At 34.1% G+C, this 26,541-nt stretch overlaps 3 protein-coding genes across 3 annotated transcripts in view; all 3 read left to right on the top strand.

Annotated features, from left to right (window-relative positions):
• LOC144429907 (alpha-(1,6)-fucosyltransferase-like) overlaps positions 1–7,760 on the top strand; it is a 67,229-nt gene extending 59,469 nt beyond the window's left edge. The window contains exons 7-11 of the mRNA XM_078118142.1: positions 3,264–3,480; positions 3,809–4,034; positions 4,340–4,504; positions 4,749–4,881; positions 6,381–7,760. Of these exons, the coding sequence (XP_077974268.1) occupies positions 3,264–3,480; positions 3,809–4,034; positions 4,340–4,504; positions 4,749–4,881; positions 6,381–6,704 (1,065 nt within the window). The 3' untranslated portion in view covers positions 6,705–7,760. The remainder of the gene's footprint in view (positions 1–3,263; positions 3,481–3,808; positions 4,035–4,339; positions 4,505–4,748; positions 4,882–6,380) is intronic.
• LOC120346915 (protein transport protein Sec24A-like) overlaps positions 1–26,541 on the top strand; it is a 99,575-nt gene that overhangs the window by 40,993 nt on the left and 32,041 nt on the right. The gene's annotated exons all lie outside the window — the stretch shown is intronic.
• On the top strand, positions 14,892–24,896 carry LOC120347451 (alpha-(1,6)-fucosyltransferase-like). The gene is made up of 11 exons (XM_078118141.1): positions 14,892–15,037; positions 15,173–15,256; positions 15,803–15,949; positions 16,360–16,441; positions 17,149–17,276; positions 17,473–17,581; positions 18,523–18,739; positions 22,430–22,655; positions 22,812–22,976; positions 23,250–23,382; positions 23,640–24,896. The coding sequence occupies exons 1-11, from the start codon at positions 14,940–14,942 to the stop codon at positions 23,961–23,963; spliced, it is 1,713 nt and encodes a 570-aa protein (XP_077974267.1). The 5' UTR covers positions 14,892–14,939; the 3' UTR covers positions 23,964–24,896.

Here is a 26,541-nt window from a genome sequence, read left to right as displayed (position 1 = left end):
GTTCTTTGACACTTTTTGGATATCTAGTGGAAAAATCGCTTTTCTCTTTCATTACTGGACCGATTGCTTCGAAATTTTTACTGGTTAAAGATGAAATCTTTCTCCAGAAGGCTATTACTTTTATTTATTTCAAATATTTTTGTTAGCTCTGTGAGATTCGTTTTTGTTTGCTATGACGTCATTAAACAATCTGCGGACATCGGACGCCATTTTGTGTCCTACTGTACTGCTTCGCTTGATGTAAATATATTTGTAGACTGTGATCTGACGGTACGGTAAACCGTACTGTACTGCGAACAGACGTGTCCATATATTTGGGCGTAGCTCTCTTGTTTATAAGAATGAGCGCAGCCAGGATTCTTAAGAGGGAGAGGGGCTCAAAATTGGAATCGGAAATTTTTGCTCAACATTCTGCGCGATTGAAAAAAAAAATTTCAGTGGATAACGAGATTTCTGTTGCGTAAAATATTCAATCCATGACCATTGCGAACAACATTTAAATTGTCTTTTCATAATAATTTAATTGTGCTCATCGTTACTCACGTTTGATTCGAGATTACTATTAGGATTACTAAAATAAAAGATTACTATTCTAAAATAATATAAAATACGTGATAAACTGCCAACAATAAATAAATTGGAATCGTAATTTTGCTATCTTGGGATTTGTCAAACTTGATTTGTTCTTTCGCACTCGAGATTATTTTTAGGCAAGATATCGGCGTTACAAAAAAACCTAGGTTGACGTAAAAACTCAAAAAGTACAATTTACAATCTATGACCGATGCGGGCATATTCAAAATGACCCGTTCATTGGGTTAATTGTGTTCAATGTAATAAATCATTACTTCTCAAATTACCACGGCAATCCGCGGACATGAAACGAGAAACAAAGTTAAGTGAACGAAGTTCTTGTGGACTACCGTGTATCTTGAACAACGCTGTTATCATAAGGTATTAGAAACAAAATCATATTGCCCACAAAAGAACATACCTACTAGCGGTGCCAGTAGTTTGATAAGATATTTGTGCCCTTCCCGATTAATTCACAATCGTAATCATAGCTGATTGCGTGGCAGTGTGGTAGATTTAGCCAATTTGACAAATTTGAGCCGTTCTTGCAACACTAACTCCGACCGCGCAGGTCTGCCACTCAAATTCTTCGCAAGATATCGCGGTTTAAAAAATCACAAGGTCTGGGCAAAATACGAACGATTGAAATTTATGTTATTGCATGCGGCTCCGTCGGTAGTCTCAGAATGGATAAAAGTTACATCACGCGCATAATTGACTGTGTTTCGATTTCAGTTACTACGATGAATAACCAAAGAAAATCTAACATAACACCAAATTTTGGGATTTGCATTGTCTAAAAAAGCTTTAATCTGTCGTGAGTCTGTTGAAACAAAACTTAGTATTATCCTCCGTTTTAGGTTTTAGTTTTAATCATTCATAATGCCGCTTTTCAATCACTAAATAAAATGAAAGAGAATAAAAGTCGACGTAAAGATGTTAAGGTTTAAAAAAAACCCGCCACGCTGACGAAAACAATCGGCGATTGTAACAAAATGCAATCGCGCACATCAAGTCTTTTAAAATTATCAAAAGGGACAAGATTCAACCCTTAATTTATTAATACGTTTTTCAAGTGTCAAATTTACAGCCTTTATATATATAATTTATCTGTGAAATTTAGATTTATTTATGGCTTGTATTAACCCCATTAAAAAAAAGTTTAGCTTTTAAATTCGTAAATACGCAGAAGAAAAAAAAGTGTCGCGACGCCCTAGCATAATTGAAGCGACGCACTAGGGCCTATATTTAAGCTTATATCACTCTCCTTTTCAAATACTCATGCCAGTTTAACGCTCAAGTTGAATACTCACTTTACCGTTGTCGATATTGTAAATCCAAATTATAGAAGAAGACAGCGATTCTCAAATATATGGACACAAAGACCAAAACAAAGTATTACGGGTATGCAATCTGTGATATAGTTTGGTAACGGTACCGCAGTCTTAACGACTTCGCCTGACCACCAGACAGCAGCAAACGTGGAACCGCCAATAGGTCCACGTTTTAATTTCGATTACGTTATCGCACACAAAAAAAAACAATCTCATGGATGTTTCCCCGAGCATCGATTTCCTTCTTTATGTCCGCAACAATGACCAATCAGCAATAAAGTAACGATGACGGAACATTTGGAATTTGTGCAGACGCTCAGACACCTTTTTCGCTTACACAGATATCCAAGCATGGTTGTGAACATTGCCTCGTTCTCGGCGTTCAAATAACTTGGTTGTCATTATTTCTTCCGGGTACTTTTAGTTCAGTTGCAATAATCAAAGATTGATTCCGCAAACCTTGAGATGGACTAGCTTAAAATTAGCCATCAGTACCTGCGCAGTTAGTCGCATGTGGATAAATGCTTTTAATAAAAAGGATAGTTTTGAACATGTGGGAACATTGTGAAGTATAGAGAGAAGAGCCCAGTTTTTGAAATAAATAAAAATAATAGCTCTTTACGCAATCTGCAACCACTAAGAATAATAAAGCTATGGACCTTTCCCCGACCTTTGACCTCCTAAGAATTCTTCCTATACCTAACCATTACAAAACTTTCGGGACTATTCTAAGAGTGCTTTTGTGAGTTGGCGCCTGTGAAATGGGGCATGTGTTTAAACCATCATTATGATTTATCGCATAAAACAATCTGTTTTTTAAAAGTACCAATAAAGAATTTAGCCTAGTCTATCACAGTTATTTCTACACTAATATTATATTACCGCCCCTAAATTGAATCTCCCAGTAAGACAGAGTGATCATTCAATTATCTGATTAATGTTTAAGTTTCCGAAACACAACTGAAAACTAGTTCAAAAACCCCAAAACGAGGTAATGTTTACGACCACGCTTGAAAATCTGTCTGAGTGAGAAAAGTGTCTGAGCGGATGCGAAAAGAGAGCATTGTTACGTCACTTTTTGCATCTTGCTGATTGGCCATTGTCACGAAGTAAACAAAGAAGTCGGTGCTCGGGGGAAGGTTCATTGCTCTAGTAGTTAATAAGAAAAAAGGTTTTGTCACAAGATAAAGTAGGAAAAAATACAAACAAGATGAACAACATAACAAAACGATCCATATGTACACTTCGTGACCAACAAAGATTTTCATGTTAGCAGAAGCCCTATTTTATAATTGTTCACTGCGTAGGACTATTTTCGATTATTACTGAAAATATATGTTTGTTTTCTTTGTTTAGAATCCTAATAATTGCAACAGTGCATCAGTTTATGTATGCAATATGGTAAATCAAGCTGGTTTTGGCAGTGAGTTGCACACCATACTCAAATGTTTTTTACCTGCTTTTAAACAACAAAGAACTATGATTCATCATATGAAAGGGTGGAAATATGATCCTGAAGGATGGAGTCATCTCTTTGCCCCGCTCAGTGATTGTGACGAAACACAATATACAGGTATAACAAACAGCCTATATAAATATTGTGAAGTTATATTATTAAGTTTTGTAAATACAACGTGTAATACGTAAAGCAAATTTAAGATATTCACGAAAAATCCAGTTCGAGAAATCATGGTAAATCTATTCCTGTTACAGTTAAGTTATGTATGTCTAAAGAATTTTGACGTGATACCAATGAAATATATATGTTACGGTTAGTGCTGTGCAACAAGACAATTGAATAATTGAATCATCATAAAAATAGTTGGAATTTTTCTATACAGACAGCTATCTTTTCGTGAACTTTATACCTTGATTTATTTTAATTTTCGATTTGTTCCCAGGACAGAGTAACTCACAAATAGTGAATGGTAATGCCGTTTATCCAACTGGATACGACTTTATATCAATTCCATCGGAAATATCTCAAGATATTATTCAAAATCATGCGGATCCATTTGCCTGGTGGATTGCTCAATTTATTGGATATGCGATGAGAATGAGGCCTGAATTTGTGAATCAACTTAACAGAACCGCCCAGAAAATAAAATTCACTAATCCCATAGCCGGGTAAGGAGGATCATGAATTCTTCACCAATATCAATCATTTACCTTACCCGCATAAGCATATGTCATATGAATTTTGCTGACACTACATTAATCATTTGAAATTTGTGTGTATATATTTGAGCATTGCTCTTTTGTAGCTCTCACATTTATAATAAAGTTAACTAACAGCATAAAAACACTAATTATCCAGCCTAAAACACTAAAATATAGTATAAAACTTAATAAATGTCTTTCTTTCATCGATATTGATAAAAAAAAGAAAACCACCAAACTGCTTGCTTATTTCAATCATTTTTCATGTCAAGAATGCATATTCGTCGTGGGGACAAACTGATTAGAGAAGCAAAAAAACACGAAGTTGAAGAATATATGTTTTTTATTGAAAATTGGTTCGACGAACAAAATATAGAACAAAGAACTGTATATGTGACAACCGATGATGACAAAGTTTATCAGGAATTAACAACGAAGTAAGAAATGTCTTTCGTGTAAAATTATCGTTCTAGCAGAGGATGTATTCACTGTGTAGGGTAGTTAAGTTTTTCAAACAAATTGATGTATGTCGAACAACGACTCTGTTTGTGCAAAGGATAACAAAAAATAAACTCATAATTTCAATCTATTCTACCGGGCGTTCTCCAGTCGCCCAATCTTAAAATCGTCTCCGTTGGAACCAAATCATGAAATATCATTAATTTTTGTTCTGTTATCAAGATATCCCTCGTACAATTTCCTCACAACTCCAACCGATACTATGCAAAGAGGACTCAATGCTCTGCAGGGAATAGTCACCGATGTATATCTACTTTCTCTATGTGATTTTGTGGCATGTACGGGGTCTTCCAATGTAAGTAGCTGAAAAATATTTTTTCTAAGAAAAGAAGAAATATACAGATTTTTTTATGAAAACAAATGCATTTGTGGGGACAATGATTTAAAATGCGCACTACGTGTCATGTACTGCCTGTTTATTCTATTATAAAAACTTCCTTACTTACCATCATCAAGAATTTAGAGACTAACACCTAACACCCGATTGGGAACCCGGCATCATGAATATGTGGGAGATCGATTTGTATCATTCAAACCTTGACGAAAAGGACTTTTTAAAAACTGAAAATAAAGGTCAAATGAAATTATATATGAGAAAGATGGAATATACAATATAAACAAAACATACCAGGACTATACCATAAAAGAATATTTCCGGAAATATTACCAAATTACTTGAAAGAAATAAAAGAATCAAGAATACAAACAAGAAATATTTTTAGACTTCAAACAAGACATGGTATGCTAAATAAACACCTTTCAAAATTCAATCAATATGTAAATGAGACATGCAACCAATGAAACAGGGAATTAGAAGACACTGAACATTTTTTTATACACTGTCTAAAATACAAACAATAATGAACCAGTATTCGAAATCTTTGCAGGAGACAAAATGTATCATTTACATGTGAAAACATTGTTTAGCAATGCCATAAATTGGTTCGCTATTCAAACTGGAAGAAAACTTTGACCACCTCACCAAATTACTATACTTACCAGTCTGACAATCCTCAAAACAATCAAAACAAAACTGACAGCACAACTCAGCTGTTGACAAGCCGGTTCACGCCATGACGACAAAAAATAGCTGTAGCGAATTAGTAAAATAACGAAGTTGAGTGTGTGTAATTTTACTGCAATGGACTTTTCCCCGAGCATCGACTTCCTTGTATACTTCGTGACATTGGTCAATCAGCAAGATGCAAAACGTGACGTAACAATGCCCCCTTTTCGCATCCAATCTGACAGATTTTCAAGCGTGGTCGTAAACATTACCTCGTTTTCGCGTTTTAGAACTCTATTTGTTAGTTTTCAGTTGTGTTTCGGAAACTCAAATAAAAATCAGATAATTCAATGATCACTTTGTGTTCCTAGAAGTTTTAATTTAATTGCAGTAATAAAAATTTGTGTAGAAATAACTGTGATAGACTAAGCCAAAATTCTTTACCGGTATAATACTTTTGAAAAACAGATTGTTGTATAAGATGAAGCCTAATGGCGATTTAAAACACATACCCCATTTTACAGGCGCCAACTCGCAAAAGCACTTTTGAAAAAGCCCCGAAAATTTTGAAAGAATTTTTTGGGGGTCAAAGGTCGGGGAAAGTCCATAGATGGCATAGAATAGTGTGAAGTGTTTTTTTTTTACCACATTTGAGTGACATATTTTGTATTGTTCAGTACGAAATGCTATTTTGCGAAGTGCTTTTTAATAAAAAATAAAAAAAAATACCCGATCGGACATCACGGTATATTCTAATGAAATAAATCTTATTTCTGCTAATTTTGCAGATTTGCCGTCTCGTCTACGAACTATTAACATTCAATCATCACGACGCATCTACCAGATGGCAATCAGTAGACGATTTGTATTACTTTCATGAAGCAGTATTTCCTTACGTTGCGATATCTGACCATTCAGCGAGAACAGAAAGGAAAGAGATTGGTGTTCGGGAAGGTGAAATATTGAAAGTGAACAAAATTGATGGTTGGCCGATAGATGGGTTCATAAATATCGAGAATACCAACAATCAAGAGAAAGGAAAAGTTCCATTGTATAAAATGCGATCGAAGCCATCAGTTGATAGTTTTCCGATCCTGCATAGACCTTCATAAAATACTGTCGCAAAATTGTCAACGTAAAGTTAGCCCAGCTGGCAAAAGTTAAATCAAAATTAACAGATTGTATATCAGTGCATATTTAACAAGAGAGCTATGCTCAAATATATGAACACGTAGCACCCAGTGGCAATAATTTTGATGACGTCATAGCGAGAAAAAAAGTAATAGCCTTCTGGAGAAAAATTTTATCTTTAACCACTGAAAATATCAAAGCAATTGGTCCAGTATTCGAAGAGAAAAGCGATTTTTTAAAAATGGAGACTGAGACAAATAACAATAACAATAACAAAAAAATTTTGAAACGATCGTTATGGCCACTAAACGTGTCCAATAATACATATCTTAATAATCTATTCTAATCATGGATCAAATATATTTTTCTTTGTATCTGAGAAGTAAGTCATTTAAAGCTTTTTATTATGATTGGAACAAAAATACATTTTCATGCATAAACCTTCCTTAAAAAAAGTTCTTGCAATAGTGTGCAACGATCCATAGAATCTCGATTAGGAAGAATTTTGCTTTTAGCTTGGACATGTTCTTTCATGTAAAAACTTAACCGGTATATAAATATAAAACAACATTTAATATTGAAATAATTTCAATTTCGAAAACAAGGTATATTGAGACTTTGCCAGCGTTGCTACGAATGATCTTCATCTAGATAAATCTATTTATTCTTTCTAATTCATCAAATCTATTCAATTTCGTGCAACACATGACAACAAACCTAGTATTTTTACTGATTTGGAAAAATAAATTTTGTAAATATCTCATAATTCAGTTAAATAAAAACGCTGTTTTTGATTGAAATATTGATAACACTGTAGCACTTTTTGTTCACAGCTTTTTATCTAGATTTTGTGTTAGCTTTTGTCATGTACAATGAGAAAATTACCTTATTCCTTTTCAAATTTTGATTTTGTGAAGATGGGATGGAATTTCCACAACATTAGGTTTTTGTGATATAAAACTGCGTAAAACTTTCAGTATAACATAGTCTGGTGCTATTCAAGTGTTTTTGATATTCCAGAGATGAGTTCCTTGTATTTTTCGTAAGAAATCCAAAATAAATTAATACAAATCCATTTTAAATAAATCTTTATTGAATAAAAGACTTGAATTAAATCAAAATAGAATTTTTTTCTAAATTTCCAACTATAGTACAAGTCGGAGCACGAGTAGCCATGCCTCCATTTCTGTTCACCCATCGCTCACTCATTGTATTGTCATAAGTGAGAACGTTCACAATCCAATAATGTCGCTATGGTGTGTCAAAAAAGCAAATTTTACATGCAACATTGACATCAATATTCGACCGGCAACTTGTAATGGTCCCACCTGTGCCGCCGAAAAATTGAGTTTTTTTTTATTCCTTTGCGCATGGGTCCTTGGTCACAGTGGAATTCATCAGATTTGCCAGGGTCCCCAAGCATCGAAAATGTCATTGAGAGGGACTTTATTTTCCAGAAAGAATAATCTTTGCTTCTGTCATATCCTCTTTCGAATGCTGTTTGGGGTTTTAGGTGTCTTGAATGACTGGCGTGTTTCAATGAGAGCTCTACACAAATACTACACAACACAAATATTCCCCATTTCGGCTACATCTTTAAGCTAAATTGTTGAAATAGCAAATATTTTTAGTTTAATTGGAGATCTGGAGGGTCTACAAAATGATTTTACAAAACCTTCATGCGGATGTTGCTACTAGGATAGAAGACACATTTTTACAATACAAGAACCAAATTTTTCGGCACAAAAGACGAGAGCAAACGGAACCTTACAACTCCCCCAGCTAAACATTGATGTCAATGTTACATTTAAAATTTGTCCTTTTAACACACTATCGTGGCATAATCGGTTGTAAACGTCCGTTACTCATGATAGTACAATGAGTGATCGATGTTGACAACATGTAGGGGCCCATTTGTGAAATCGGGAAACACATCTTTATTTTGATCTCACAACTCATTTGAAACGCCAAATGAACGCAGAGTTTTGCCACGAAAAGCAACAAAGCGATACTTAGATATATATAGAAACACGAAAGCCAAAATGAAGTAGTACGGGTATACAATCTGTCACAGCAGACTACTGGCACCGCAGCCTTCAAGGCTTCGTTCTACCACCAAATCACGAACGCGGAACGGTCACGAGGTGCGCTCTTTTTTATTTTCATGACGTCATCGGACACGAAAAAAAAATCCATTGGAGCCAAAAGCAATTTTCAAATTAAAAAAAGTAATAGCCTTTCGAGCGAAAAATACAATCTTCAACCACTGAAAAGCAATTGGTCCAGTAGTTAATGAGAAAATCGATTTTTTTTATAACAACAACACAAGACTAAGAATACAAAATGAAAAAACGAAACAGGTTGTCTACTCCATGGCAAATAACTTTCAAGTTACAAAGCAAGCAACATTACTGATGTTTGGTTTTGCTGTGACCCAACGAAAAACAAAACATTGCAAGCATAAATCTTTACCATGATCGTGGGCCCAATAATGGAAGTTAACAACGCGCTTTTTTATTAGCATGGAAGCAGGTAAACTTAGTGGTCATGTGGCCGTTGTAATAAAGTATATTAATTCGAAAAAGTTAATATATATCGTCACGCTAATAACCGAATTGCGTAAGTCATTTTTGGCGATTTTGAGTTTTTTATAAAATAGGTATTTATGTAATGCTGCGCACCTGTCTGTTAACTCAGATTATATTTTAAGAATTCCGAAACCCATAAAAATGGAGATTTAGTGCACATTTGTGCAATTGTTTCGTCATAATGAATTATCATTGGTACCGCAGGACTATTGTGACGTCACAAAGGCAAAATAACATCGGCTAAGGATTTTCGAGTTTTTGCATCTCAGATTCTAGCTTAGCGCGTATTAATTTGAATTTATACTACAGTATAGGAAGACGTGCACTTGTGATATTCACTGTCCGAGTTCAATTCACTTTGGTTGGCTTTTATATTGGGTGCATTGCTGTTTTATTCTTTATATTTAATCTTAGTCTTATTTCGGTGGGTGTGCAGAACGTGTTATATTGATGAAATATATATTTTTAAACATAAAAAATAATGTAATTGAAACTGATTAGCTATTTTGGGGATTAGACATTGTAGATACTAAGAATTACATTCGTTTTTGAAATGTTTAGTTTTCAGGACTGGTGCATATAGTATAGTTGCAAAATTGCGTATGTCCCCAAGTCATAGACACATTTCTGCGTAAGTCACAGTGCGCCATTATGACGTCACTTAACTGCGTCATACAAATTAACTTAAATCCGGCTACGATCAAAAAATTGAAACATGGCAAATCATTGACTTTCAATGGCATAACAATATCATTAGGAAGTTTTTTACGTTTTTCTCAAAACTGCTAAAAATGACTTACGCAATTCGGTTATTAGCGTGACGATATGCTAAAAAATACAGTAGAAAGTACCTAATATTTGAAATGTTTGTTTTTTGAAATGTTTGTAATTTTCAAATGGTTAGAATATAGATAATCTACGGCCTACGATGCAAAAGAAAACATATCTCCAGAGACGTTTGAAGAGTGAATGAAAAATTATTAAAGTAACAGAGATTCATATTCTGCTTGCATATTTTCATATAATAAAATTCCCATACACAGCTTATACTAAGTCACAATATTTTTTAATAGCTGCATAGTTTTCTATCAGCAGGAATTTGTGGTTTCTTCAGCGAACAATCTTCGTAATTATTGAAATTGGCACCAAAAACATACACAGACAATAGACAGTCAGTAATATTGGAGAAGCGTTGTGACATTGGGTCTACAATATATAATAGTAAATATTTTGCAGAATCGATTAGCAATTCCGCTTTCCTTCAAAGCTCTTTTACGAGCACTTCTACAGATCCCGGACAATCAGTGACATAACTCAAAGTTATGGATCTATACTGTTGTATTGGACATTTTTTCAATAACCCACCACTTTGCATCATTCTTCTCAAATTTCTGAACACTATAATATTGGTGTTGTCAGGCGTCTACATTCCATTTTTTCTAGGATTTAGTTTAAGTATTGCTTTTATTTAATCATCCAATTTTTTGAGTGCATCTTTCTTCATAATCCAAAATCAATCTGTGATACAAAAATATTTTTTCCAAATCTGCGTCAACTAAAAATAACTTTTCAATTCGCGAGAGACCAGTTTTAAGTGGACAATTCAAGCATGAAATTTTATTATAATCTCGAACATAATACATTTCGCATGGTTTGAAGATTTTCTAAAGCGAAGAACTTTATGTGGGGTGTCACTGGGATTGAATATTTTCAATTTGAGGAAAGGATTATAATGACATCCATAATTGTCATCGCAGAAGTCTTTTCTACTGAAACGTGTGTTTGCATTATTGGAGCAAGTAAATCAAAGTCTTAGTATTATTCAGATAATTGTTTGATTAATAGTAAGAGTACTTATGAACAAAAACGAGAAAAGTATTACCTATAATTAAAAAACCAGGAAGCATATTTAAGGAAATGGAATTTGGACTCGCATTTTTAGACTTATGAAACAGAAATAGGAATATGGAGAAATGGGTTCAGCAGTTGTCTCATGAAAAAACAATGCTATGGTAATTCTCGTATTTTCAATATCGTCGGAGTTAGTAAATTTAAAAGATAGAGGACTCAAGAAGTCTCAAATTATCGTTAAATAATTTTAGACAAGAACCGGGCAAAATTTTAATAAGTTTTTTACAGGATTTTAATATACAGTGTATACATCGCGGAATTCATGCCGTTTACAAGCTATTCAAATTTAATTCAATAACTTCAAGTCAAATATATTTTGTCGCTGTGGATACAACTGTATGTGAGCTTTTCACGGTAGGTGCAAGGCGTGAGGGGATTCTCAATGCGCGAGTGAATTTTACTTCAACACGTAACATTTACAACGGTCTCCTTGTCACGCCGAGATCTCTTGAACAATGCCAGACTTTCCGATTTGGCGGCCTCGCCCATCCTCTGAATTTTTTTCTTTTTGGTATTGAAGTCGTGAATGTTACAGAAGACGCTGAACCTTGTGGCCAATTAGTCCATAACAGGGGTGGCCAACACGTCGATCATCATTAGTGCGAATTAACCAAATACCTGTAATTTAAAAATCAGGAAGCAATATAAAGGAATCTCGAAAATAAAATGGGATTCGCATTTGGATTTTTAGACTCGATAAACAGAAACAAGAATATGAAAAAATGGGTTCAGTAGTTGTTTCACAAAATAAAACGATGCTATGATTATTCTCGCCTTCTCAATATCAGTGGAAGGGGTAAATTAAAAAGATATGAGAATCAAAAAGTCTTAAATTATTGGAAAATAATATTAAATAAATTCTTAAGCTAAATTCTAATAAGTGCTTTACAAGATTTAGAAGATTTTAATATACAGCATATACATTGCAAAACCCATGCCAGTTACAAGCTATTCAACTCAATAACTCAAAGAGATTTTGTCGCTGTGCTTACAACTTTTTGTGAGCGTTTCACGGGATGTGCAAGGCGTGACCTGGTTTTCTTATTTAAACGGGTAACATTAACAGCGGTCTCGTTGTCACGCCGAGATCTCTTGAACAATGCCCGATTTTCCGATTTGACCGTCTCGCCCATCCTCAAAATTTTTATTTTTGGTACTGAAGTCATGGATGTTACAGAAGACGCTGTGTTCGTGGCCAATTAGTCTATGACACGACCAAGCCGCGTATAACATTTGCTGACCGATTACCCTGTGTTGTTCATCAGTCGCTCTTGTGAAGTGACAAATCTGAACTAAAATATATATACAATGAAATAGTGGTTTATGTTTCATTCATTTGTGTATTATAAATCATGCTTTTATTTAAAATGCATGAATAACTTTGAAACATATTTATCTGAACAGGTTAATACTTTCACATCGTTCAAAATTAACTCTCAAGTAACTCAACTATATAATATTTATTGAAATTTAGAGCAAAATAAATTAGTATATTATAGCTTGAACTTATAAACGAGAATATCGGTCGGAGACCGAAGACTTATCGGTCTTAGATCGGTAATTAGTTAATAACTCGCTAATTATACGACATAATTAACCCAAAATCGATAGGCGTCTGGTCCGAGGTAAGATGCATGCACATGCAAAATTTGGAGCAGATTCAACCACGCGTTCGTGAGATATCGCGTTCATCTAACAGACACACACACACACACACACACACACACAGACATACATACAAATACCTATCAATATACTTACCGATCTTAAGATCGATAAGTAATGATATCTGAAGTTATGATACAATCTTGAACAAAGTGTGACTGCCAAATATTTAGGCTGGGTGCTAACGTGACTGTACAGAACTTGCTTGATCAAACTATCTGGCCGTCTTATAGAAATTACACCAGTCCCTTAATTTTACACTATTTAGCTCCTTTTGTATATATACATATATAAATTAGGACAGACTGTATTCTTTCAAACTGTTAGCCTTGATTACTTCAAAACCTTTATGTTCATTCTGTTTGATAATCTACAAATCCTGTACGGGGAAATGAGACTCTGCTTTTAGCAAACTTATTAATTGGACCAATTAATTATTAATAACCAAATTGGACCTCCTGAAGTATGCGCACCAAGATGGCGCACAACATGAACTCAGGTTGTGAACCAGGTTAGGGTTCAGGTTGTGCGACATCTTGGTGCGCATACTCCAGGAGTACCTAAAAATTAAAATTTGTAGAAATTTGTAATAATTACGGATTAAAGCCATTTTCTAGTCATAGCTCTATTACAAAAAAGTAAAGATGTAGACGCGTATAGCCTGGTGCACCAGAAAATAGACTGTTGCGACAAAAGACTTAAGACCAGGTATTCCACATACCGTCTTTATTTCTAAGGGTTGTTCTTATTTTTGGCTTGATTATGGCTTGCATCCTTATTTTTGGCTTGCGTGTCCTTATTTTGTCTTATTTGGACTTCATAAAGGAAGCCTTGTGTTGTTTGTCTTATCACCAAAACTGTATTGTGGCATCATAAAAGCACCACAATCTTATTTGGAACACAAAGTAGCAAGGCACAGATAGGCATAAAGCGCTGTTAGTGTAACGATCATTAAGTTTTATCATGTTAGTGATTATTTTGGCCTAAATTTAAAAATGAGAAAACTAAAGAGTGTTTTTCGTGATGAGTATGGAAAAGAATTTAAAGTTAAACGAAACTTTGAGGTTGAGTGCACTGCACACTGTGACGTCTGTAATTGTGACATTAACCTGCAGGCATAGGAAAGCAAGCTATTTCTGCTCACAATGCAATAATCTCTCCTGTCGTCTTTATTTTGGGTTCCAGATCGATGGAATCCCTGCTTATGACGCTATATGAGGGAATTATTGCATTTTTATGATACTGCTGGGCCTAAAAATGCAAGTTTCAGAATATCGAATCGATTCGAATCAACATCAATTCGAATCGATTCGAAGCAATTTAAAAAAAAACGGCTTGATTCTATTTACAAAAATGACAACTTGGATAACACGTGGCAATTTCACGATGCAGCGACGAGTCTCATCATTGATCAAAAGCATTTATTTCCCTCACGTTTACAGCGTTCCCAAGTCGTAACACACCGGGTATTTCATATGGGTCACAGCTTTGGAGGAATCAATAATTTCTTTCAATTTTTTTTTATACAATTGAAAACGTTGGGAAGTTTTTCAAATATGACCTTACATAATCGTTTCTTTCAATTACCTATGTAATATCATTATAATAATTACATTATTCCTCATTTAATACATAGGTCTGAGATTCTTCCCTCGTTATTATTTGCTTTCTTTAAAATCACGGCGCAAACGGTACTAACGCATGTTTCACTGGTGTTGATCATTTGGTCAAATTTTAAAGTACAATTTTGAAAGAAACGATCACTATACATCCGGTATACTTTGCAAACATAAATTTATGTAATAAGTAAATATAACTGAGTGAATCTATTAACTTGATTCATTCTTCGAATTCATTGTTGGTATTTTATCACACTTTATTCTATAGTTCTTCAAAATTTAAAGAAAGTTAACTATAATGTAATGTTATACTAAATAGAATCAGATTAGAAAACATTTGACCGGCTAACTAGCGCTCATTCTTTTTTGTGCCTTTTACAGAATTTAATGTTAATTAAATGATTTGATAGATTTGACACAAGATTATTTTAATATGGTATCTGGATTCAACTTTAAAGGAAGAGCAGTTTTTCTTTTGCTTGTTTCTATCTTATTAATTACAGTATATGTTACAAAATTCTCGAGAAACAGGTAAATTTATAAGATAAATACAAATTTTTTTTTCAATCGACATAAAATGACTAAACTGTTTGATATATTCATTGTTTTAGAACTTCCAAACACATAAATTTTTAAAATATGCAACATGCTATTTTTAATTTTAAGCGTCAACTATGTGGACAAGTTGCAGAATTTTGTCGGTTCTCTGGAATTTCGAACACTGAAAAATGAGAAGTTAAACACCCAGAGGTAAGTTTTCCATTTGTGCTCGTCCTATGAAATCCAATTTTCAGTATGTTCATCATATCACAATAAGAACAACAAAATTTAAATATAAAATGGCATTATCGAGTAACAATCATGATTCAAATGAATAGTAATGCATATATATTTTCAATTATATTGTTTGTCTCTAAAACTTACCAGAAAGTGCACTCAATACCACCAAATGATGGATATGGCACTGTACTTTGTACTGCATATTGATATAAAAAATGTTGGGGGAAAACAGGTGGCAATGGGACCAATTGTACAGCATTTCTAACTGTAAAACTTATATATAGATTGTAATTTTACAGGTTTCTGAACTGAACATAATTTTCAAAAAACGTTTTTGAAATGTGTTTTATTACATTTGGTGTTTATTGTTTAATACATTCATATACTTTCCATAAATAATTTAATAATTTCATATTTTTTCAATGCGATGATCATAATAATGAGTTCTATTTTGCCTCCTTTTCAATATCCATTGTTTTAAAAATTCATTTATTTTTTATTACAATAAAAAATAAGCAATAGCATTCGAAATATAAAAAAGAATGCTGTGCAAATCATGCGAACACATTTTAACGAGTATTGGAAATCAATTTCTTCTATCATATTCAAAAATGCGACAGAAGATGGAATAAAAGATGCATCGGCACTTCAAGATGGTTTCAAGTACGATTTCACATTAAACAACATTAATCGCGCGTCGCCTTTAACTGTGTGATAATCCTTTATTTTTTCGAAATTGTTTCACTGATGATTTTTTGTTCGATTCAACTATACTCAAAATGGTTCAAACACCTGTGAACGGGTTGTTTATATTCAGGTGAATGATTTGGCTTGTTTTTACATAAACCTCACAACAAAATTTCACACATTGCGGCTTTGTCAACATACGCCATAAATGTACATAAATTTGAAATTATGCAACCTCGATATATCCGTTGTATTACATCACTAAGTTGATGCTTGTCAATACTATTTAAAATGCGAAATACCAGAAAGAAAATTCACAAACATACAAACGTTTAAACTAAAAACTAAATTTGAAATAAAGCTATCAATATTCTACATTTTAACAGTGTTTTGGACATTCGATATGAAGAAATTGGAAACTTTTTTGACAATGAAGTTACAACAAATTTCAACTATTCCAGTAGAATTGTGAGTGTCATGATTGTAGTTTATATGCAATATTATATTTTTGTGTATTGATCCAAATGACCCAGAATTGAAATGGATTGCCAAAACATGATTGCTAGTAAGAAAAAGAATAATGGCAATCAACCACTGACTACTCCAGTGCTATCAAGCTATGTTTTACCATAGTGTGCGCAGCCCAGCAATGAAACGCACATATGCACACAACTATGAACATGTGGGATACTCCTTGTACTTACCTACGTTTACGGTTTATGGAACCAATGGCAATAAACAACGTCATTGATGGAACTGACAAGAGTGTATTGGTTGCCTTCGCATTGAGCGTGACAAATAATGGCGCGACATAACTACTCGACGACACCTGCGAATGATTCCGCACGTTAATAAAAGTCTTCTCGATAGAATTCAGGAATGAATTTTAGACACAGTTGCACCTTTGCTGTTTCGACTCACCAGCTTCTTATTTTAGAAATATGTGGTTCCTGTCAAAATTCCTACACAAAATTCCAAAAAAGATTCCCGCACTGGTATAAGCGAATATGCAAACTTTGAATTAAAAACTCTGTCCACGAACAAATTGTACAGTTACCAGCTTCGTGATTTGTCTATATATAATTTTAAATATCGTCAATTCAAAGTCGTCATTATCTTTGTAAGTTAGAGAACATCGTTTCGTTGTGCCTAATAAAACCTAATTTTATTCACAGTCAACTGAGTTCTACATTCTTTCAAATCTCCTTTTTGATCTGAAGTATTACTGGTTGCATATAACATCGGCTATTAAAAGATTAGGTCTTTCTAGCGACATGCAAGAATTTGTGAACAAGGGATACATGTGAGTTTATTATCAACATATATGGTATTTGCTTAGGTTTTTCCACACAATTAAGATTCAAGTGATGAATAAGATCTCATTTTATTATCTCAACAGGAGGATAATAGAAACTTTGATTGCTAACAGTTTAATAATGTCGATTAAATAGAATAATTGAAAACAATTTTCATGATATACCGTAACTTATTTTACCAAGAAAATTGAAGAAAGAGCTTAAAAACTTGATTGAAGATTCTGAAACGATTGCCCATGAAAAAATGGATAAGTTACAATTGTACGTCCAAAAAAGAATAAACGAACTGCAGGTAATTAAATAATTAGTTCGCATTATAACAGAAGTTTTCTTGTCATTGTGACCTCTTTAAGCCTTGCAGATTTTTCTGTCAGAACAATGGATTACTTTCTGCCAGAGCAATGAATTACTTCTAAAATAGTTTAGCGCTCAAGATACTTCGTTAGGACAGGGTCACGAATATGTACATTCTAAAATTTCGGTGCTCCCGAAGTATGCGAACCAAGATGGCGGACATCGGAACGTAACATGGGTAACAGGTTAGGGTTAGGCGATAATTTTTTTTTACAATTTTCCCTATTTTAGTCCTATTATCAGTTCGAAGACTAGCCAAGAGTCTCCCGTAGTATTTATACCTAAAATTATGGCCTAACCCTAACCTATAGTACACATATTACATTCCGATGTCCGCCATCTTGGTTCGCATACTTCGGGAGCCCCAAAATTTCAATATAGTTTTCTCACTATAAGATGACTTTGTCTCAATAATTGAACCAACTAGATTATCAATCGGAGAGTTACAAGCAATTATTGGCACCTATATATACTTAGCAGTGAGAACAACTGTGATTATCACTCAGCTCTTTATACCTCAGAAGTATCTCTTAACCAATACCAGAACATGACCAGCTAACGTAATTGGTGACACTACAATAATACACAAGGATGGCTCGTTTCCGTTGGTAATGTAATATTCATCCCAAAATTGTTGCGGTTCCAAAGTCTGAACGCTACGTGTACCAACCATCAAGTTGAGCCTCAAAATTGGGCTAATTTTTAGGCTTCCTTCCCCACAGGGATCAATATTAAATTATAATTATCCCTAATCTATCATGCTGTGGACGCTGGTATATTCTGTGTAATTTCCCCCTTTTTCAAATACCCATGTTAATGTTTACCGCGTAAGATTATTTTCGATTAACAATGCATATATAAGTGTGTTTTTTTCTTTAGAATCCTAACGATTGCAACAGTGCATCAGTTTATGTATGCAATATGGTAAATCAAGCTGGTTTTGGCAGTGAGTTGCACACCATACTCAAATGTTTTTTACCTGCTTTTAAACAACAAAGAACAATGATTCATCATATGAAGGGATGGAAATATGATCCTGAAGGATGGAGTCATCTCTTTGCCCCTCTCAGTGATTGTGACGAAACACAATATACAAGTATTACACACGTATACAAGTATTTAGCATTATATCAATACCTGTAATATTACGTATGACCGAGGAAGTCTGACTAAACATTATAGAAATATATGGTTCGGCTAGTGCAGCGCATACACTTAAAACGCTTTCGCTGCGTGTCATGTTTTTAAACGGCAATGTTTTTAAAACAGTTACAGCCACAAAAAAACGAAATATGAAAGTTGTTTAGTTTTTTCAGAGCTATGTAATGATCGGATTATTTGTTTTCTATGAGATTTGATTAAAAGATAAATGTGTTTTATTTTCCCTAAAAAACTGGTACGAAAAATAAAGCGATTGATAGTGCCGTTTTATGAAAAACAATAAATTAGTTATGACAGTTGGGTAACCAAGATATCTAATCTAATGCAAAAAAATCGCATATGTTTGCATTAGAATTTTTTGAGCAACGAAGCGGTAAAGTTGGCAAAATTTGCTCCTTTTTTTGCCTGTATCTGACTCACCTATATTACGTCACGATGATAATTGTACGTTGCTGCGTAACCACAACGTGTCGCCGATACCGTGGCCTCCAGCTGTGCGTCGCGGTCAACGTCATTGGATGTGGCGCCCGTACTTATCATACCGCTTATGCAATTATTGCTTATAAAATGTATGAATATGAAATTTGGCAGGCTTGTCCATGGGAAACGTCCCATTAGGGACATTTATAACCTTTGTCCTGTTGCGACTCGATGCCAAAAGAGGTGACGACTGCGATTTCTTGCTCTGAACGCTGATGCGACTAGGTCTGACTTGCAATGTTTTCCTAAGGTTCAAATAACAAAATCACTGTACTATCTCAATTTCCTATGACAATTCAGCATTTTACACCCTTGAGAATAGTAATCATTCTTGTTGTAAGTGCCATCCCCAGCTAAGATCTCAATGGAATTTATTCAACTTGTGTATTTTTAATATTTGTAAGAGCTTCTTTGACATCACAAACTCCTTGCCCAAACAATTCCAGTATAAACATGGCAAGGAAATGCTAGTTCAGAAGTCAGTAATTGTGAACTTGGTATACCACACAGTAGTCTGTTTAAACCCCTTTAGTGTCCCCGTAGTGTTTTTTAAGATATTCTTTAGCAGTTGGCTTGATATTTCAATCAATGTACAGCAACTTTGGCGGTACTTGATTGTTTGTGAGCACAGTTTTTTTTATCTAGGCATAATAATAATAATCTTTATTTTGATTTCCCCAAAAAAACATACACATAACAAATAATGAACACACTAAACAAACACACAGAATAATGGGAAATTGGGAAAACAGGCAAAACCTCGACTAGGGTTTAAAACACGTATAAATACATGTGCCTGTTCACCCATGATATTACACTCACAAACATATTACAAAAAAAAGATAAAAACACGAACGTATTATCGTTCCAGCGTTTGGGCGTCTGACTTGTGTTACAAAACAAAATGCAGGTGCGGTATGTTCTAATTTAAAACTGTTTACGTCGAAACGGACATACATGATCGGGCTGTGTTTATTAAATTGGCGTAAACAAGTGCGAACTAGTGAGTTAGATAAAAGCAGTGTCAGAATGAGTAATAAATAAATCGAAATGTCTTTTGGTTGATTTCCTCATTGTAAATAAAATCCGACTTTGTCATGTGCTGTAGTGTACTAGGTGCAATGTTTCACATAAAATGCATGTCCATCTCTTTTTCCTTAGTTCTTTGCGAAGCAAGTATGTAAAATTGGAATCTTGGGTAGCCAGTACAGCAATGCCAAAGTAGTCTTTATTATCCGAATCCTATTATTTCGTTGTCCATCATTTAGAATGTTGATTGTTTCTAATTTTTGTATTCCATTTGTTTCTACTAACCAAGTTGTTATCTTCGGCGCTATTACTTTTTGTTTAGTTTTCAATTCTAGTATTTCACCTGTTTACCCTTCCATGCCTCGAGCTGAGACCTAAAACGGAGTCCACGGCTAGATTCATAAAAGGATCGAAACCTCGCAATATACCCGTAACAGATCGTCCACCATTTAACTTTAAATCCAATCTTTTATCCATAAACTTCTTTAATTGCAGTGGATGGGCTTTGCTGATGCTGATATTACGCGATACAGATTACAGATACCGAAACATACAACGCGTAGCATTCACTAGTATTTTCAAGCTGACACGTCCGCACCCGACGAAGGCATATCGGTAGTCTGGTAGTGTTATTACTTATAAACAGTGGTGGAATTCAAATTTTTTGTCAGCCGGTTCTGTCACATATTTTTCAACTGGTTCTGTTACAAAAGTCATGTTTTTTCAGTAATGCTAACCGGTTCGCTGATTTCATAAAATTTCGTGAGACGTTCCTATAGAACCGACTGAATCTCACCACTGCTTGTAAACAATAATAAAAACTCATCGAATCTTACCTTATAACTTGAAAAAAAAATTCGCTTCTTGTAGCATACTTTACAGCTTTATGAGTCAGGCTACGGTACCTGTATCAATATTATCCAAGTTATTGATATGAAGATCAATATGGCATCCCGTTCAGGTACCGGTATTCACATATGGAGGCCTACGGTACATCTAAACTAAAATACCACAACGCATCTGAAAACAGTATTTCGATGAATCCAGCAACGAAACACCATTATATTGCGTTTAATACACAAGAAACATTGCAAGTCAGGCCTGGACGCGTCAACGTTCAGAGCAAGGAATCGCAGGCGTCACCTCTAAAGTCGTAACAGGTCGAAGGTTATGAATATCCCTACAGATGGGAATATGGGATTCGATGGAACAGCACACATTTGTATTTCCCATGGGACACGTGGAACAGGAAAACCGTACGATTTTCAAGGAAATGATGACAAAACAATTTGTTATGGATTTCGTGTCCATATATTTGAGCATTCTGCATTAACAATATACTTCGTGAAGAGACTGATGGACACATCTATATATGATAGTTATGAATATAAAGTTAACGAAGTCCGTAAATTTTGTTGTTTTGCATGTCTCTTCGCAAGTGTCGCATGTCTCTTCCTAAAATTAACAATTTTTATTGAATTTTATTTCAATGAGAATCCCATGGGATGGGACAGGAAAATGTGTCCCATGGACAAGCCTGAATTTTGGTCGGTGGCCTACAAGGCATGATACAAAGAGAGTGGGCTTGTTATCCACAATTCAGGTCTATTTTGCTCATTTTTAAAAAATTTTCAAATAACAATTTTGTCAGTTATCAAGGCAATTGATTGCAGATTTTGTCGATGTGCATATTGTTAAAATTGATTCATCTAACTTCGAGATATTGCGCAAGGAAGGGAGTCAGTTTTCGGGCTACTATAGTGGTCCTCGGCAGCAAAAGCGTTAATTTTGATCGGCGTAAAATTACATAACTGCGACGTCACAATCACGTCAAAACAAGCAAAATTGCTTGCTTTAGTGAGTTTGTTATCGCTGTTAACTGCTAACTGTTAACTGTTACCCCACGCCGACAAGTACACGTGGTATTGAAATTACACTCGACCCTACGATAGACGTTAATTGAAATTGATCCAGCTTCGTTCATGACATGGTTTTGGGGTAATGTGTGGAAGAATATTTCGTTCTGGCCTTAGTGTCCATATATTTGAGCATTGCTCTCTTGTCTGTGAACTTTATACCTTGAATTTTTCTTTTTAAAGTTTCAATTTGTTTCCAGGTCAGAGTAACTCACAAACAGTGAATGGTGATGCCGTTTACCCAACTGGATACGACTTTATATCAATTCCAGAAGAAATAGCTGAAGATATTATTCAAAATCATGCGGATCCATTTGCTTGGTGGATTGCGCAATTTATTGGATATGCGATGAGAATGAGGCCTGAATTTGTGAATCAACTTAACGGAACCGCCCAGAAAATAAAATTCACTAATCCCATAGCCGGGTAGGGGGATCAATAACTAACTACATGAAAAGCCCTAATTTTCCAATCTTAAACACTAAAATAGAATATACAACTATTATTTTTTTAATTTTACCGATATTGATAACAAAATTAATATGGCATACTGTTTGTTTATTTCAATTAAATTCTTTCCAGAATGCATATTCGTCGTGGGGACAAACTGATTAGAGAAGCAAAAAAGCACGAAGTTGAAGAATATATGTTTTTTATTGAAAATTGGTTTGACGAACAAAATATAGAACAAAGAACTGTATATGTGACAACCGATGACGACAAAGTTTATCAGGAATTAACAACGAAGTAAGAAATGTCTTTCGTTTATAATTATCGTATGTATATCACTTTCCTAAAATTAATATGGAAAAAATTCTAGCAGAAGATGAATTCATTGTGTAGAGTAGTTGAGTTTTTAAACAAATTGATGTATGTCGATTCTGTTTGTGCAAAAGATAACAAAAAATAAACTCATAATTTTTATCTATTCTACCGGGCGTTCTCCAGTCGCTCAATCTTAAAATCGTCTCCGTTCGAACCAAATTATGACATATCAATAATTTTTGTTCTGTTATCAAGATATCCCTCGTACAGTTTCCTCACAACTCCAACGGATACTATGCAAAGAGGACTCAATGCTCTTCAGGGAATAGTCACCGATGTATATCTACTTTCACTATGTGATTTTGTGGCATGTACAGGGTCTTCTAATGTGAGTAGTTGAAAAATACCTTTTTTCTCTTTTTTATGAAAAGAAAAAGTATACATTTTACAATAATTGTAAAGTTCAATTAAAAAAAAAATCATTGATTACAACAATGATTTTATTTTAAATTTAAAGTAGGTGCCATGTACTCTGTTTGCTAATTTGAATATAACAATATTTTCTCTCACTATCATTATAAATACGAGTCGGTTGGACAACGCGATGATTTCAATAAAAGAAATCTAATTTTCATGTATTTTCAGATATGTCGTCTCGTTTACGAACTATTAACGTTTAATCATCACGACGCATCTTCCAGGTGGCAATCAGTAGACGATATGTATTACTTTCATGAAGTAATGTTTCCATACGTTGGAATATCTGACCATTCATCGAGGAAAGAAAAGAGTGAGATTAATGTTCAAAAAGGTGACATTTTAAGAGTGGCTAAAATCGGTGTTTGGCCCATTGATGGGTTCATAAATTGCGATAATACGAACAAGCAAGAGCAAGGAAGAGTTCCATTATATAAAATACGTTCGAAGCCATCAGTTGATAGCTTTTCGATCCTCAATAGAACCTTATAGATAGATCACTGTCGCAACTTTTCCAACAATAAAGGTGCTAAAGTTGAAACGGACATCAAGGAAAAAAAAACAGGGCCAATCTTTTGCATTAGGCAAAATTGTAAAATATGATAAGTAACGGAGAGATGAATGCAATTTTTCAATTTAAAAATAGATCTCTGATTTTTGCAACAGCATGTTACGATTCATGGCTTCTCAATTTTTACAAATGAAACAAAAGCATCTAATTGTTTAGGTTGGATATGTTTTTCTTGCACACAAGCTTATCATGTGAATAAATATAAATTAAACATTAAATATCGAAACACTCTCTAGTTTGAAAAAAGTATAAGAAATCTGATGGAATTGCTTACAAATGAACTTTGTTTGAAAAAAAATAAAAACAATAATTTTATGCAAATAGATTAGTCTTTTTACAAATTTAGGAATAAAATTGCAATATCAAGAATTATTAAATGTTGAAATTTTCGAAATATTTTCGATCCGATTGATGAACGAGTAACCAAATCGAAAATGATTTATGATTACATCTTCCAAATATACCAATATTTTTCCCACCTGATAATTTTTCATTTTATCAACTAATGTCATTGTGATTGCAGTGCGATAATCACTTTAATTTGCCTTTCGGAAATCAAAAATCGCACTTGCTTTATCGCACATTTCCCTAGAACCCATCGTATTGTGTATATTTCCCGTTCGGATTTTCAATACTTATTATCTGGCTCTCAAGAAATTGTACTCTCATATATTTGCTGATCTTTGCTTTAAATTTAATCAGCATCGTGTGGATTGAATATCGTACGCATGTCCCTGGCAATAAAACCAGTCTTTGTCATCGCAATACTAATCCTACCCCGATGTTTGGGTTTGAGTTGAGTGCATCTATTTGTTTGCATGTTAATATATGGCGTATTCAATATAAATACTGTTTTCAAACTTGTCTCTGTTGGAAATCGTGACCTACATTGATCTTGTCCTAACAGATTGTTTTAAGAATCATTGGAGAGGAAAAAATTTGCGATAGAGAGCATATGAATATACTTGGCTGTATGTACGTAGAATGTACAACCGAATATCATGTGTTATATGAACCTGGGCAAGTGTTTGGGATTATTTTTGTTTATATATGCAATGCGAGTTCAGGTTCAACCAGAGAAATAAAGGGAGTAACTTGAAATCAATATTTAAAGTATTGCTAATATATTTACATTTCAAAGTCGCGTAAACTGTAATCGTACATATGTTTGTTAAAGTTTCGAACACTATAATTAAACAACCCGAAAATTCTGTCATTGGCATCAATGCCCAAATCAATTTCTGACATTCCAAAAGAACTCGCCAAGTGGACTAAGTAAAAGCAACTTTTTACCAAGCATATTAATTAGAAAGGTAGCGATGCTCAAATATATGGGCACGAAAGCCAAAATAAAAAAGTACTGGTATCATAGATGAGCGGAGTTAAGAATTTCAGACTTCGAATTCGTCCTGATCCAAAAACAGAAATGAAAATCGGAGTCTGACTCCGAAATGGAAATATATGACTCCTGTTCGCGCCAGTTTTTTGGTACTTTATGTGACTTTTGTAATCCAAGCAGTTCATGCAAACTCGAAGTTAAAGTTACAATTAAATTACGCCAAATGCAAATAATAATAAATTAAAAAAACTTCCTTAATTGCTATTACACCAGTGAACCTTGTGATGCTTTGATGAATTTCCAAAATATCTAAGCAGTGCAATCTAACTGAGCTGTCAATGCATTTCGACTTATTAAATATTGCTCACAATTGCCTATTATAATTTTTGTAACATATAGTCAGCTCTATTTTAATGCATTCAAAGACATCTTAACATTAAAATCACACTATCGCTTTTTCAAAATATAAAACATTGGAGTCTTGTACAAATGTATGCATAATATGCATGCTACTTCTTCATGCTAGAATGCAATATAATTATGGAATGAACTGAAGCTGCAGACAAATTTTCTCTTTTCCTGGTAAATGTGTTTCCACTTGATGCAGGAAAAGATAAACGACCTATTGCCAATCGACAAAGCAATGAAAATCGCTTTTTTATGCTGGGCAATCACCAAAAAATTGATATATATGTTGAATTCACTACAAGCTTCATTAGATTGCGTAGTTTCTGGTCCTTCAAAACAAGAAGAAACATAAAGCGAGCGATACTTCATCCATAACTGGTGACCGCTCAAGACACTCTTGCCAATCAATAAATTCATCATCAATCGAGCATTGGCGCTTTTCGCATTGAAAGATTCATGTATATCGAGAACTTTAAATTTTAATATTAGGCATGCCTGACACATTTTTTTTTCAAGAATTTCAACAACTCTGAGTCATTAAACTTAACCTGTAAATGACATTTCAACTTATCAAGCCATATAATAACTTTTTGTATGGTGGGATAGTATTCGCTTTCAAGATTTTTTGAGGCTTCATAAAATGGTGACAAAGATTTAAGCAAAATTCTAACATGGGCCATTTTAATTCTATGAAGCTGACCATTAATAATAATAACAAATCATTATTCTATATTTATTTGTATTTTAAACTG

This window comes from Styela clava, chromosome 11 (assembly GCF_964204865.1).
Source record: "Styela clava chromosome 11, kaStyClav1.hap1.2, whole genome shotgun sequence".
Lineage (NCBI taxonomy): Eukaryota > Metazoa > Chordata > Ascidiacea > Stolidobranchia > Styelidae > Styela > Styela clava.
Note: the sequence above shows the minus strand (reverse complement) of the source record. Positions and strands in the feature narration are given on the sequence as shown.